General features: G+C 51.6%; 2 protein-coding genes across 2 annotated transcripts; one reads left to right on the forward strand and one right to left on the reverse strand.

The window, feature by feature from the left end:
• The first annotated feature begins 1,255 nt into the window (after positions 1–1,255).
• SERHL2 (serine hydrolase like 2) lies at positions 1,256–8,294 on the forward strand. Its single transcript, XM_010163262.1, has 11 exons — positions 1,256–1,403; positions 1,475–1,588; positions 2,674–2,715; positions 3,459–3,478; positions 3,682–3,756; positions 4,549–4,658; positions 4,934–5,013; positions 5,271–5,305; positions 6,071–6,147; positions 7,626–7,719; positions 8,040–8,294. Exons 1-11 carry the CDS (start codon positions 1,256–1,258, stop codon positions 8,154–8,156), a joined length of 912 nt encoding a protein of 303 aa, XP_010161564.1. The 3' UTR covers positions 8,157–8,294.
• A 1,581-nt stretch (positions 8,295–9,875) lies between these two features.
• Positions 9,876–12,704, reverse strand: RRP7A (ribosomal RNA processing 7 homolog A; the record flags this gene model as incomplete). Its single annotated transcript, XM_010163263.2, is given in 6 exon segments — positions 9,876–10,190; positions 10,662–10,860; positions 11,279–11,376; positions 12,027–12,150; positions 12,515–12,638; positions 12,640–12,704. Coding segments are annotated over 6 exon segments (696 nt in total), but the record flags the coding sequence as incomplete, so codon positions are not given.
• Between the last annotated feature and the right edge of the window lie 45 nt (positions 12,705–12,749).

A 12,749-nucleotide genomic window follows, 5' to 3' on the forward strand; every position in this document is an offset into this window, starting at 1 on the left:
TCCGCCGGAAGGGCAGGTCAGCAGGCAGGTCTATGAGGAAGGGGCAGATCCACGGTCGTCAGGAGCCGGCCCGGTGAGGGCAGCCGGGGTCAGACGCAGCCCCGTGATGAGCAGGCAGGGACACAGCCCCCGGGGCCTGAGTATCGCTGCTGGAACCAGCACTACCGGGGCTGGTCTTCAGCTGAGCTTAAATAGGCTCATGGGCAGGAGGGAGAGATGTAGGGGAGGCCCCAGGTGCAGCTGAGTGGGACTATTAGAGCCTGTGAGCGCTCGGGGCTCTGACAGCAGCCTGCCCTCTCACACCTTACACAGGTATGGGCTCCGGAGGGACTTGCTGTAGAGAGATTTCATTGCTGTGGGGTCTCATGGGGGCTGTTTAAGGGAGCAGAGTCACTGGGAAGGGGATATGGCATGAGAGATTTGGGACTGACAGCGGGGTCAAGCTGCCCATGAGGTGCCCCAGGGGTCAGAAGTGCTTGGGGGTAAAGGGCAGATATTCAGACCATCCCTGGAAGGTCCCCAGAGGCTGGGTAGCACTCAGGAGGTTCACTCAGGAGCCTGGGCTTTAGTAAGGGTCAGATGTAGCTCAGTGATTGCCAGGCAGATTGGCAGTGGTGAGACAGGTATGAGGTCTAGCTGGTGGCTAGCAGGTTGTGGACGTGTATCCCAGGGTCCCTGGCCCTGAGGGATAAACAGGAGGGTGGCAGCAGTGACCTGCTGTGTGGCATGTAGCCAGCTGCTGTCTTGAAGGTGCCGACTGGTGGTGTGAAAGAGGAGAAGCACCGAGGTAAAAGAGGAGAAGGTGGTAACTGTCTTTTACTGGAAGCAGCACCGTTATTCCTGAAATTGCCTTTTTGGGCCAGGATAGGTGCCTGGCTGACTGCAGTTACCTGGGGGAGTTCTGCATGGTTCCCTCTTGCCAGATCTGTGCTTTCTGGTTGGGCTGAAGCTGCTGCGGAGACACAGGGAGGAGGCTTTCTCCTCCTGAGTAAGGAAAACTTGTTTCTTCCTAAGAGCATTAGTAGAACGTGCTGGGAGGAGGATTCCCCAAACAGGCAGGCAGGGATGGCAGCTTGGGATGTTGAATGGGGAGCTATAAATCAGCAAGCTGCTAATTAAGACCACAGGAGGCTGGTGCATTACTAAAGACCTGTATTACTCTTTTCAGAGCTCAGAGCTATTATCAAGATTCCTGGGACCTACTCAGAGCACGTGGCTCTCCAGGGACATCACTTGTGAGCACTCTCTTTTGGGCATGTTCTCAGAGTTGAAGTTCCCTGTGCCCTGGGGCCACGTGGCAGCCAAGGCCTGGGGACCCTCAGACGGACACCCTGTGCTGTGCTTGCACGGCTGGCTGGACAATGCCAACACCTTTGACAAGCTCATTCCACTGCTCCCCAGAGGTAGGTCTGGCTCATCAGGATGGCTCTTGTTGTGTTGCAGGGCTGCACATCTGATACTTTCTCCCTTTCAGATTGCTATTATGTGGCAATGGATTTTTCTGGCCATGGCTTGTCATCCCACCGACCTGCAGGCTCCCCCTACCATTTTCTGGATTATGTGAGCGATGTGCGCCGGGTGGCAGCAGGTGGGTAGTTGAAGAGGCCCTTGAGGGCATGTTTGTGCAGGGGGTGCTATATTGCTCCTGCTCTTTAGAACAAGCTGGCAGCATTTACTGCCAGCAGACCAGTTGTTCCCTCTGCTTCTCCCCAGCCTGATGTTACCTGGTGCTTTGTGACCACAGACTGAATAAGCATCCCTCTTTCTCATTTTCTGAGAGGAAGAAACAGTAAGCCCTGGGAAGCAAGTGCTTCTATACTAAAAAGCAGTAGTGGTGAAGTGGTGGATGCAACTAGACAGTTTTGCCAAAATGACTTTTTGTAAGCAGCCAGTGACCTCTAACCAGTGTTAGGTGTAAGTTGGAGACTCTTCTGGTTCTCCCCGATAGCAGCTTGCTTTAGTACCGTACAAAGAAGTCTGAAAGCCAAAGTGTTTTGGGCTCCTAATAACTCCTGATCTAACTGCCCATCTGTATGCTGATCTTGGGAGAGGCTGTAGCATGTGCAGTTTTGCATCCCTCATTCAGTACATAAAGAGCCGCTGGAAGTTCTTTGATGTGCCAGAGGGTAAAACATGCCTTTCAGTGAGGTATATTTCAGATGGGCAGCCCTGATGAAGCAGTATTTTCCCATAAGCCTCTCAGAGTGCCCTAAAAATGGACTGAAGAGCCTGATGTGCTAAATGGTGCGGAGAGCTTTCATTTGGAATAGTCATACTTTCCTTAAGGCAATGGACCTGGCTCTGTGTCCTCCTGTGGGATGCCCTGCAGCAGGGTGTTCTGTCAAGGTCTCTCTCTTCCAGCATATGTTCCCCAGTCAGGCTCCTTTGCTTCTTGCCAGTCTTGTGTCTGGCAATGAATGGGAATTTGCTGTAGTTTGTTTGCTGTACAGAGAGAGCTTGAGAGCCATGTGACTTAACTACCAAGGAAATGAGGTGGTGGATGCTCTTTTTCTTAAAAACTGGCCTACTTAGCCACCTTGTTTCTGGATGAGGAAGCAAATTAAGCAATGCAAAAGCCCTCCTGGGAGAAGGGACCTGTGTTGGTGGAGAAGCAAGATGCCACTGCTCTGGTTTGTAATGCAGTACTATCTGTTTTTGTCTGTTGCCACTTAGCCTTGCAGTGGAGACGGTTCACCCTGATGGGTCACAGTATGGGTAAGTGGCTCTTATGCTTGTAAGATGTGAGATTTGTGGAAATAGGAGTAGATAATTAACTTAGGAGACATGCTGCTAGGAGCTGGGTTAGAATATTTATTATATTGTGTCAAGGACTAAGCTCCTGCTTGAGTGATTAAAAAAATCTGTGCCCTTGTTTGAAATGCCTCTGCTTTCAAGACCCTGTAGTACAAACAGTGATGACTCTTGCTGTGGGCCTTTCTCCCACTCCCAGGGGGGAACAGTGATGGGCAAAGAGGGGTGGTCTACTTGCAGGAGAATTTACAACAGGCCTTCCAGCCTGGTCCCCACAAGACCACAAAGCCTGGGGACAGCAGGGCCTATCTTGGTGGGTCACGGAGCTTGCTGAGGGGAACTAGACTCCGGGCTCTATCCTTTTGTGCTTGGGACATGACTGGGTTTTGCCACGATGTGGGTTTTGCTCCTCAGGGCTGCTCCAGCCACAGCTCACAGTACCTGCATGCCATTCTGTTTTAACTAGTAACTCCTCCCTGGTCTTTGCTGCCTGAAAGGGCGGTGGGGATAGTGCAGGACTGGGAGTCCAGCTGGCCAATAGCCCTGTTCTCTGCCTGCCTCCTGGGAGAGCTTTACTCTGTAGCTGGGGCTTTGTCCCTTCGTACAATATGCATTTGTGCTTCTAAGGCAGCTCCTGCTGTGGCGAAGGGGAGTTGCTGTTACCAGAGGGTGTCCAGTGCATAACAGCCCACTTCTTTCTTTTGCAGGTGGGTCTGTGGCAGCAATGGTAAGTAACATATCCTTTCTTCATGGGGTTTGTGATTTCTGCAGCTGGAACAACAAATGGGAGAGGAATGAAGGGACAGACTGTGTGGGACTCTCCTCTGAGGGGAGGAAAGGCCCTTCCCTGACCCCCTCTCCAGTGCAGCAGGACGAAGACATCACTCAATGCTCAGCTTTTCTCTTTCATATTGTTTAATCTCTCCTCAGTTCTGTTTCCTTTATCCTGAGATGGTGGACAAGCTGATCCTGCTGGAAAATCTTGGCTTTCTGCTGGCTCCAGAGGTTAGATTTCACATGTTCTTCCCCTTCCTTTTGTAAATAAAAAATAAATGTTTTTTCTTTCTCACATTTGTACAGAGAAAGCACTGATGTGACCAGTTCCTGCCAGGTCACACAAGCTCCGGGCTCTTCCTCTTAGCAGGCACATTTCTGCTCCTTGTTGCATGGACTGAGGTCCATGCTTAGGGTGGCCCCTGGGGGGACACTTGGTAGTTCTCCACACCCTGCAGTCCCTTAGCACCAAAATTCACTTGTCTGTGCCATGCCCTTGTACAAAGGAAACTGGAGCCCCTGTCCAAGCAACTGCCAGCTGAGGTTGTCTTTTTGCCAACAGCTTGCTGGGTGACCTGGGAGCAAGATTGGTGGATTTTTCTATTCCTGGCAGGATATAAAGCTACATTCGCAACCTGCCATCATCACTACCAGATGGTGGGGCTTTGGTTGGCAGCTGTGGGACAGAAGCCCAGGGACGGAGAGAAAAAAACATAACCAGGTTTTCCTTGTTCTTTTGGACAGTTGTCCTCAACTCAAAAGTGAGATAGGGAGGGGTGGAAAAGATGGCAAGGGTAAAAAGTTAGTAGGTTCTTTACATCAGTGCTTTGCTTTCTCTTCCTACCTTGCCTTTTAAGTATTGCTGTTCCCTCTTCCCCCACTGGGCATTTTTAATATGATGTCCATAACTGGTACCAGTTCTGAGGGATGCTGAAGGGTGAAATGCCCTCTTCTACCCTTTGATAAAGGGTAAAATGCTTCAGAAGAGAGGGGTTACTCCTGTTCCCTACCTCTTTGTTTCAGGACACTGAGGCATGGCTGAAAGCAAAACGGATGGTGATTGACAGATTACTGAGTCTAGAGGCAAAGCAGCAAGCTCCCAAAGCATGGAGCCGCGAAGCAGCATTGCAGCGGTGAGTTCCCCTCTGTCCTCTTCATTTGCCGCCTGCCCTCACCTGGGCCAGAGTTACGGCCGCATGAGCGAGAAAAGGAAACTGTCCCTGCACGTCCCCTTTCAAGTCCTCCTCTGGAATCTCAGCAAGACCTTTTGCTTCCACTGGCAGAACCTGATGCTTCTTCCTTCTCTTTTCTGAAGCAGCCTGAGAGCTCGCTGTCACCTTGTCATGCCATTTTCGCTTCACTTCCTCCCTTTTCCAGCAGCACAGTCTCTCTGCCATGTCTCCCCCAGGCTCTTAGAAGCAAACAGACATCTGACAGCAGAGGGTGGGGCAATCCTGCTGCAGCGAGGAGCAACTGAGACACCCGCTGGTAAGGGGCTGTGTGGATACTGGGCTCATCATGGTGCCGGGCCAACGCTGGGTGTGTGAAAGGCGTGGTGCCAACAGCCATTGTCTTCCACAGGGTACAGGGTGCCCTAGCTACAAGTTTAGTCAGTCTGAATGGGATCAATTAAGCCTGGAGGCAGAGCTCTCCATTCTCAGCAACTGGGGTTTGTGCTTAGGTCTTAGGTCTTAGAACAGAGCTCCTGTGAGACATGAAAACCTTCTCTTGTTTTTTCATTCCAGGGCTGGTGTATAACAGAGACATGAGAGTCCGTACGGTGAGCATTGCTCTTCTGATGTGCCCCCTGCTGCTTCTGAGCCCTGAGCTTACAGAAAACTGAGGTAGTGGAGGCCCACTCACTGAGCCCAGGCCCTGCCTCCACCCAGACGTTTACTTTCTGCTTCCCTAATTCCCACATCTCTTAAATGCTGCTGTTAAAAGATCCCGCATTTGATCATTAACTGACTCAGCTCACTGGAAAATGTTACTGATTTTTTTTAGCAGATCCTCAGCCCCAGGGCCTCCTGGCCACATTTTCCTGCCGTTATAACTCTTCAGGCAGCAGATGGATGGATGCCTTTGGTCAGCTTGTTTGTCAGGTCACCCGTATAAGAAGGGAAGGGAGAGAGTGGAGCAAAGTCTTCATGTTTGATATTTTGATAGCTTTGTGCTACTTTTCAGCAAGTAGGGCCTCCCCTACCTGTGCTACTGCCAGGCTGTGAAAGCCAGAGTATTGTACTGTCTCCTTTTTAGTAAAAGGACTTTTTAAAAACTTTTCTCTGCTATGAGATCATTCCCATATGTGCTGCATCCCAGCCCGCAGTGTTGTTGGCAGTCCTGAAACACAGCTGGACAGAAGGAGCCTTTGCAGAGCCAGCTACTCTTGTGCACAGCCTGGCTGCCTGTCATGTCCCAGCACAGCAGCTTTGGGGCTGCAGCCACCTCTGCTGTCAGAGCTGTTAGTGTGGCAGGGGTCAGGGACACCCTCTGCCCCCAGCTGCTGTCCCTGACCTTGCTGCTCTCCCTGTCTTTGCACCTGCAGCAGAATCGAGAGTCCTTCACGGTGGAGCAGTGCGTGAAGCTCCTGCAGAAGATCCAGGACCGCGTTCTCATCATTATGTGAGTGAGGCACAAGCCAAACCAACCCTTGCTGCCTCCCTGCAGCCCTGGGTGAAGGGGACGAAGGTTAGAAAGGAGTCTTCTGCTATCCCCTCTTCTGCAGCAGCCACCCAGACCTTCAGGCCAGATGGTACAACAGCACAGCCTCACATGTGAGAAGCATTTCCCAGTTCCCCACCACTGCCCTGGGCTGGGCAGGCTCCTGGAGCAGACAGCAGCTGGCATGTCCTCCTCCCAGCCTGGTGCTGTGATTTCAGGCTGGGGCTCTCTGGTGCAAAGCCAACTGAGGAAATGCCAGACCTACCCTGCCCCCTCCCCGCCAACTCCTGCCTTCATGCTGCTTTCCCACAACTTGCCATCCCTTGACCCTACAGCAAGGGGCCTTCCTGGCAAACACACGACCCTCCACAGCAGCACTCTTACTCGCTTTCCTCCTGGCCTGACTCTTTCCCCAGGGAGAGCAGCCCAGCCTGCCCCCCTCCAGACCCTGAAACCTCTCACCTGTGCACCAGGTAAAACCACAGCAACCTCTACCTCTCCCAGCTGGTCCTGGCACAGCTGGCCTGACCCAGCTCCTGCAAGCTCTCCCCTGTGGTACCCAGGGCAGGGAGAAGCTGTGGGGAGGTAGCCAGTGGCCTATCCAGGGCCCCACAAGCTATTAAGCTGTCTGGGTGGGTAGCTGGTTTTGTCAGTCCTCCTTTGCTTTTTTCCCATGTCCTTGGAAAGCAGGATGTGTAGGGCTCTGTCTGCCTTGGCCTGTGCTGTTCAAAAACTCTCAAGGAAATGGGAGGAAGTGGTAGAAGTTGAGAAATGAGTGCAGTTTTGGCTTCCCTGGCCTGTTGAAATCATAAGAGCTTAAGGATTTTCCTGCTTGTCCAGAAATGCAGTATCATGGTGAGGACAAGTCCTCTAGGCCATACAGAGTACATACCTACGAGCCTGGGATGTCACCTTGTCCCATCACCTGTAGCATGGTAGGAGTCCACATGATCTTGACTCTGCAGGAGATCTAAATGCTGGCTTCTCCAGGAGGACTGCCCTGGTACATCCCTCTCCAAGCAGGGCACGCTCTGTTTAAAAGAGCAGGATGGAGGAAAGGGACAGAGGGGAGATGTAGAAGCTGGCTGAAAGGAGAAAGTTAAGAGCAGAAGACAGGGTGGGAGCAGGGAAGATGTACTCAGACCAGTTAAGGAGCCAGCCTGGAGTGACAGTATTTAACCAGTCTCCACTCTGATACTACTAGACAATCACCCAAGGCTTTAAAGATAGTTTGACAGAAAATAGCTGCTTAGCCAAGATGCGTGGTCCTTATCTGACTACCACGTATCACCCTGTAACCCTGCTGTTTTCAAGCAGCCTGGAAAGAGCAGTGGGTCTGTCGCCCAGATGTCTTGGGGACACTGCTTCTGTCCAGGACAGCAGCAAAGATAAATGGAGGCACACTATGTGCTGTACTGAGCCTTGCTGTTGCATTTCAGAGCACAGGAGGGACTCCTGGTACCACACAAGCTAGACAGCAGAAATCACTTTGTGAAAGCCCTACAGGAGGCATTCGAGTCTACCCTCAAAGAGGTGAGAGCAAACTCCATCCTTGCATCTCCACGCTATGTGCCACCACCCTGGCAGCAGCAGCTGGGAAGCAGCTCATCTTGGTGGACACCCCCACTAGGTAATTTGTCCTGAACAACACAGCCCTCACGTGGGGGGAAGCCAACTTTGCCCCTGCTGCCAGTGTTCCAAGTTAGTACTGCCCTCTGGACCCAGCTCTTCCCTAGTCCTCCCATCCCTATCCTGCTTTGCTGACATCCCTCATGGGTGCCACACAGCAAACACAGCTTGCCTGAGGGAATGCCTTTCTTGTCCACATTTTTTTTTATGTCTTCTCCCTGTAGCACATCCAGCTAGTAGAGGTGCCTGGGAGTCATTTTGTGCACCTGAATGAGCCTGAGGTGGTGTCTGGAATCATCAGCAACTTCCTGACAGCGCACAACGCCAGAGCCAGGCTCTAGGAAGAAGGATGACTGATGCAGGAGTCCAGAACAGGGAGCTAAAAAGCAGGCTCTGGAGGAACTGTCACCATTCCTACCTTGCATCCAACATCAGTTTCATGATACCCTTCCCTAAGCGTAACTCACTGCAGGGTGGAAGGGGTCTGCCAGGGGTTCCCTGAAGGATTGTTGAGCAAAGCATCTCAGTTGTCAAAGAGAAAATGAATCATTCCTCCACTTCCAGCTCTGTGAGTACAGGGATAGATGCCCAGTGTGGCCTTCCCCTTGCTCCTGACTTGCACCCTGAAATGGAGCAGGAATAGAGGCAGAGGCATCCTCTGTAGAAGCAGCAGCACCAGCTGTAGCATTGCAAGAGAGGTGGCTCATCTCACCTCCCCCCTGAGGATGGCGTGACCAGTCTCCTTCCAGGATTAGACCGACTGAAAAAACAGGAATGTTCTGCTTCTCTGCTCACTTCCATGGGTCCCTGAGCTCAGGGGGCCTCAGTGTCTGTTCCACTGTAAGAGCTGCTGCTTTTTTAAAAATCAGCTCTTAAATAAGAGCTCACCTGGGCACAGAAGGCCATTTTAATGAACTGCTAGGGAATGAGTCACTAATCCTCTAGTTGAAGCAGCCAGGAGAACTAATAATAATGGAAAAGTTGGCAGAGATTATTTCTGTCCTTCTAAATAAAGATTAATCTCCCAATGTTAACTCTGTCTTCTTGACTCTATAGGAGAATGAACCTCTTTTCTTTTGGGATGCTTTACCCAAGCAGCTAAAACACCAGTCTTAGGAGGCAGTGATTTTTACATGCAGTCTGCTTTAGATTGGGCATATTAAGGATCCATCTGTCTCCTACTTAAATTAATGCAAAAAGCCAGCTGAGGCAAGCAGGCCTGGCAGTCTCCCCTTGCAATAGAAACTGCATTTGCAATGGGTTTTCTAGGGGAGGGTGAATCCATTTTAACCCAGCTCTGCAGAATTTACCAGCATATCCACCTTACGTTCATGGTCATGCCAATATCAAGGCTGCAGCATGTAAAATAAATGTGTGAAAACCTGGGGGTGGCTGGGTTACAGCCCCTTTCTGACCACAATAGTGTGCTGGGCTGAACAATCATTAAGTCCAAAGCTGCACAAGTGTTACGTGGGCAGTACAGAAGCACTGCCTCGCGGCTGGATGTGCCCATCACTGTCCTCACCTGCCTCCTGTGGGCTGGTGACAGGTTAAGTGGAAACAAGCCTTGGAGAGTCTGGCTTCTCCCTTCAAAGCCAGGCTGCTGTCTCACCTTGTTGATGGTGCTGAACATCGGAAGTTCCCATAGCCCAGGCTAGACATGGCTGTAGAGGTCCACACACAGCTGGAAGACTGGGCACCTCAACACCTGGCTGGGAGGAAAACACTGAGGGCAGGAGCAGGGCTTTTCCCAAGGTCACTTCCCTTCTTACTCAGCCCAGATTAACACGTGCAAAGGAGCACTGGCATACAAGCCAGGACTTTAATTGTCACCCCAGCACACACAAAACTGTCCCTCCCAGCAGACCGAGAGAGAGAGGCATTCCCATGTTTTGAGAACATAGCAACAGTTTATTTACAGTTCTTCAGCCATTCCCTGCCCCTGCAGAGGCTGTGTTAGGTCAATCCCAGCTCTCACCAAGCTTTAGGAGAGTCTTGGGTGGCAGAGAGATACAGGTTGTCACAGGAATTGCCTCAGCCCCTTGACCTAAGCACCCTGGGAAGTGGTGTCACGGGGCCAAACGACAGCCTGGCTGTGAGAGCAGGATACCAGTGGGAGTGAAGGAAGCTCCTCCTCCAGCAGCAGTTGCTGGGATCTCCCATTTCAGATCCAAGAGCAGGGACAACATGAAGCTGCCTCAATTCTTTGAAATCCTTTGGTACGTGGAGTCCACAGGCACCTCTCCCGCCCTCTCCAGCACAGTCATCTGAGGAATAGCACAGCACAGCTTAGTACGGCCGAAACTTGCGCTGGGCTCGCATCAGGGCAATTCTCTGCTTGTCCTCCTCAAATTTCTTCCTCAACTGGGCAATGTCTGAAACAGGTAGAAAGAGAAAGAGGACAGGTCACAAGGGAGCAGCAGATCTCCCTCTCCTGGTGAGCTTCACTTCCACACGCTGGGAGAGGCTCAGTCCTGAAACACAGTTATCAGAGCAGGTGCCAAGCTGGGGCTCTGGCCGTTCACCTCCAGCAGTGCTGCAGCTCCCTCTTGGGGAGGAAACAGGCCAGTTTTCCCTTTAATTGCTGCCTTTGTGCAGACTGAAGAAACATCTATTTGAAAGCCATGATCTGTGCACTCTCCCACAAAATAATGCAGCAGCCCTGGCAGGAACAGGTAGTGGCAAGGGTCCCCCAAGAGCTGGTGAGGCCATTTGCACAACCACCCAGCCATCTGTTCACCTGCAGCTGGACACAGCCTCCACTGAAGGAAAAAGGACGCTCTTGGGGCAACAGTGTGAGAGAACAAGAGACACGGGCAGAGGTAGGAGGAGACTCGGACACTCACGCTCTCTCTTGGTCTCACGATGCTGCCAGGCATAAAAGTTGAGCAGCTCTTTGCGGGCCCTTTTCTGCTTCTCCCTCTCCAGGACCCGCAGGTTGGCAGCCTCTGTCCGGGGCAGGCCGGGCTTCCGGCCCTTCCGCGTTACCTTCACCCAGCCCTCCTCATCCGGAACGCCCTCCTCCTTGGCTGCTTTGGCTTCTTCCTGTGAAGACAGGAGGGTGAGGCAGCTCAGGGCAGACGGGCTGCCAGCCTGCCCGATGCACAGCTCCCCCACAGTCCCCCTCACACACCTACAAAGCTACAGCTCCTGCTTCTGTGCAGGATTTGAAGGCAGGCATGGGACCAAGGGCACAGGCATTCAACTCTCAGTCACAACGCCGCACGCCAGCCAGGACCCAGTTTATTTGTAGATACCTGTTGCAAGCCCTGGATGGAAGAGTCAGGTGTTGTGGACCAAACCAGGACCTGACTGCCCACCAGCAACTGGGAGTAAAACAACCTTGATAGCCAGCATGTTTCCCTCTGCCCTTTCCACTGAGGCCTGGGCACCAAGAGATCCTCTCTCCTACTTTCCCCTCCTGCAACTGCTTAGCTGGGTTTCCTCCCCAGCCCGGCCTCACCTCTGCCATTTTTCTGTCATAGTCTTGCATGTAGGCATCCACCTCAGCCTTCAGCTCCTCCAAATCCACGACTGAGGCTGCATAGCTGGCAATCCACTCTGAGACAGAGAGAGCAGAAGTCAGCAGTAGCCTCTGTTAGAAGCAAGCCCTAGCACGCTGCCTTTGAGCAGCTCTAGAGAGAACTGCTGTGCGGATGGACACACTCTGTTCCCATTCCTGTTCACCCTCCCCACTGCCACAGCTCAACCAACTTGTGGCCCAGGCCACAGCCAGTAAACGATGGGAAGAGCTTGCAACTTCCCCAAGCAGGAGTGGGCTAGCCTTAAGCCCAAGAGGTGCAACATTCAGGGCTGTTTTCCTGTCAAGTGGTCACATCTGAATTGCTGTCACCTTAACAGACACCTGGTGCCTGTTATTGAGTCTGGATTCAATTTTGAGGGTAAGACACAGCCAGTTTCTCTGAATCTATGTGATACTGAAAAGATGTCAAGAAAGATGGCCTTCCATTGTACCAAGTGACCCCAGTCTCCCATAGGGTCACTGGACCAGACTACAATGTTCAATACAACAAGATTGCTACCTTGTGAATAATAAAAGCAGGACAATGAAACACCGAGTGTCTCCTGGCTCAGTACAAAATGGTGAGAATTAAATCTCAGACATGCATAGGATGTGTGGGATTTATCAAGGAAGGGGTATAGTTCTTCCCCAGCACTAGCTAGCTCTAAGATAGCTAGGGCTGACTTACTGCTAATGCCGGTTTTCACAGGGTGACTCTCAGTTGATATCAGCAAGGGACCTTCCTGTGACAGGGCCTTAGCTGCCTGGACACCACTTGGTTTCCTGAACACCACATATGCTATGTGAAATCCCTAAAAGAAAAAGACCCTCAGGCCAGTCAGATACACCAGGGAAACTGGTGATGCAGCAAGGAGCTGCAGTATAATTAAAATAAAAATCAAGTCAGAAGTTGCAATGAGATAGCAAAAAAAAAAAAGTAAACTTAAATATGTAATCACATTGCCCAGTCTCCCCAAATGGTTTTCCCGTAGAGAATCACAGAATCATTTAGGATGGAAAAGGCCTTTAACCTCATTAACCCCAACAGTAAGCCTAACACTGCCAAGTCCATCACTAAGCCATATCCTTAAGTGCCACGTTCCAAAGAGTACCATTCAGTACTTTCAATCTTTCTGACCACTAAAACATCAGTATCCCCTCCACCCCAGGCTTTACCGTTACAGTTTTGAGGTTGAAGAATTTGGACGTGAGTTTTTCTTTTTTCTCCCCCGGCTCTGGCTTCTCACAGACGTCCACAGACTGGACACGCCCGCAGCGGGCAAACAGCCTAGAGAGGGACTCCTTGATGGGGAAAATAAGAGAGAACAAACAGTACAAGCAAGCAGGAGCGATTCCTCTCCCCAGCCTCTCAGGCACGGGCTGCAGAGCGCAGCGGCAGGCTCTCCGGCCC

This window comes from Antrostomus carolinensis, unplaced genomic scaffold (assembly GCF_000700745.2).
Source record: "Antrostomus carolinensis isolate BGI_N321 unplaced genomic scaffold, ASM70074v2 scaffold36712, whole genome shotgun sequence".
Lineage (NCBI taxonomy): Eukaryota > Metazoa > Chordata > Aves > Caprimulgiformes > Caprimulgidae > Antrostomus > Antrostomus carolinensis.

What these genes read in the sequence shown, in the direction of transcription:
- SERHL2 (XM_010163262.1), top strand. Translation starts at nt 1,256, where the DNA reads ATGTTCTCAGAGTTGAAGTTCCCTGTGCCCTGGGGCCACGTGGCAGCC. An exon ending in CGCGAAGCAGCATTGCAGCG is followed by an intron (nt 4,659 to 4,933) that starts GTGAGTTCCCCT and finishes TGTCTCCCCCAG; the next exon opens with GCTCTTAGAAGCAAACAGAC. An exon ending in AGCAACTGAGACACCCGCTG is followed by an intron (nt 5,014 to 5,270) that starts GTAAGGGGCTGT and finishes TTTTCATTCCAG; the next exon opens with GGCTGGTGTATAACAGAGAC.